The sequence below is a fragment of the Bubalus kerabau genome, chromosome 6 (assembly GCF_029407905.1).
Source record: "Bubalus kerabau isolate K-KA32 ecotype Philippines breed swamp buffalo chromosome 6, PCC_UOA_SB_1v2, whole genome shotgun sequence".
Lineage (NCBI taxonomy): Eukaryota > Metazoa > Chordata > Mammalia > Artiodactyla > Bovidae > Bubalus > Bubalus kerabau.
The window spans coordinates 18,942,900-18,944,349 of NC_073629.1; the positions used below are offsets into that span (position 1 = coordinate 18,942,900).

Here is a 1,450-nt window from a genome sequence, read left to right on the forward strand (position 1 = left end):
TGATTCCCTCTCACCTGACATCTTGGCAAGGATGCAAGAAGAAGCTGGAAAGCCAGGATGGAAGTGTGTGTCACCCTTCCCCTGGTTGTGAAAGCAGCAGGATGCTCGGGCGGTGCATCACACACCCAGCACAGGATAAAAGGGCCCATGCCCTGGGCTCCACATCCACAGCTTCCTCAGGAGCATCCTTCTGCCTCCACTGCAGCGGTGAGTGACTGGAGGGGACAGAGCCTCAGCAGGGAGTGTGGCGGAGACAAACTCGGGGTTGGTGGGGAAGAGAGAAGCAGAGGTGTCTGTGGAGACAGCAAGAAGGGGACTTTGGAGAGCAGTTGGGGGCAGCACAGGGGACAGTGAGCAACAACTTGTGTGGGAGGAATCAGGGTCTGGGACACACCAGAGCCCTGGCTCTCAGCATCCCCCCACTCATCATTCTGAAACACATACACACACAGACATCCTCCACGGGTCACTTCCCAATGGGGTGTATTTCCCTCCATGTTTCTATGGGGCCCATTTAGAGGATGACAGCATGGTTCTGGGAAGGAGTAGAGAGTGAGGGAACTGTCTTGCCAGGTCAGTTGAACTGGAGATCCATTTCCGCTTTCCTCCTGAACATCACAGCTCAGGAGGCAGCTGGGATTAGAAGCATAGGCCCTAGTAAGACCGCTCACAGGGGAGACACTGGCCTGGAGCTTGTGCACTGATCTTTTCTCCTTGAATGTGTCCAGGCTCACTGACCTCCCGCCGAGATGTCCTGCCAGCAGAACCAGCAGCAATGCCAGCGCCCTCCCAAGTGCCCCTCCCCCAAGTGCCCCCCAAAGAGCCCAGCACAGTGTCTGCCTCCAACCTCCTCAGGCTGCGCCCCGAGCTCTGAGGGCGGCTGCTGCCTGGGCTCCCACAGGCGCCGCAGGTCCCACCGCTGCCGGCGCCAGAGCTCCGACTCCTGCGATGGTGATGGTGGTCTGCAGTCCGGGCGCTCTGGCTGTGGCCAGGGATCTGGAGGCTGCTGCTGACCTGGCCTCCTGATGCTGAGACACGTGATTTCAGAGGAAACAAGAATCCAAAGCCTTTGTCAGCCTAGTGTTTTCCTTCCCAACACCCCAGGCTCCAAGCCCTTGGCCAGTGCTGAGATGCTCCTGGAGAGCAGCTGAGCCCTCCACAGTGGCTCTTGCTATCCACTCTTCAGGAGCCCACTGGATACCCACCTCATCTCTGCTGGAAATTATAGTATCTGCCCCCTTGATTGTCATCACCCCTGTCTGATCCTATGAAAGAATAAAGTTTTTGTTTCCTCTGCATCCTAGACTGTCTGTGACTTTGCTGCAGCACAGGCTGTTCTGTGGGAGAAGAAAATGGCAAACCACTCCAGTATTCTTGTCTAGGAAATCCCATGGACAGAGGAGTCTGGCAGGCAATAATCCATGGGATCACAAAAGATTTATTTGGGCTT

The 1,450-nt window shown here is 56.2% G+C and overlaps 1 protein-coding gene across 1 annotated transcript; it reads left to right on the forward strand.

Moving 5' to 3' along the window:
• The first annotated feature begins 749 nt into the window (after nucleotides 1-749).
• On the forward strand, nucleotides 750-1,013 carry LOC129656042 (late cornified envelope protein 3B-like). Its single transcript, XM_055586837.1, has one exon. The coding sequence runs from the start codon at nucleotides 750-752 to the stop codon at nucleotides 1,011-1,013; it is 264 nt and encodes an 87-aa protein (XP_055442812.1).
• The last annotated feature ends 437 nt before the right edge of the window (nucleotides 1,014-1,450 follow it).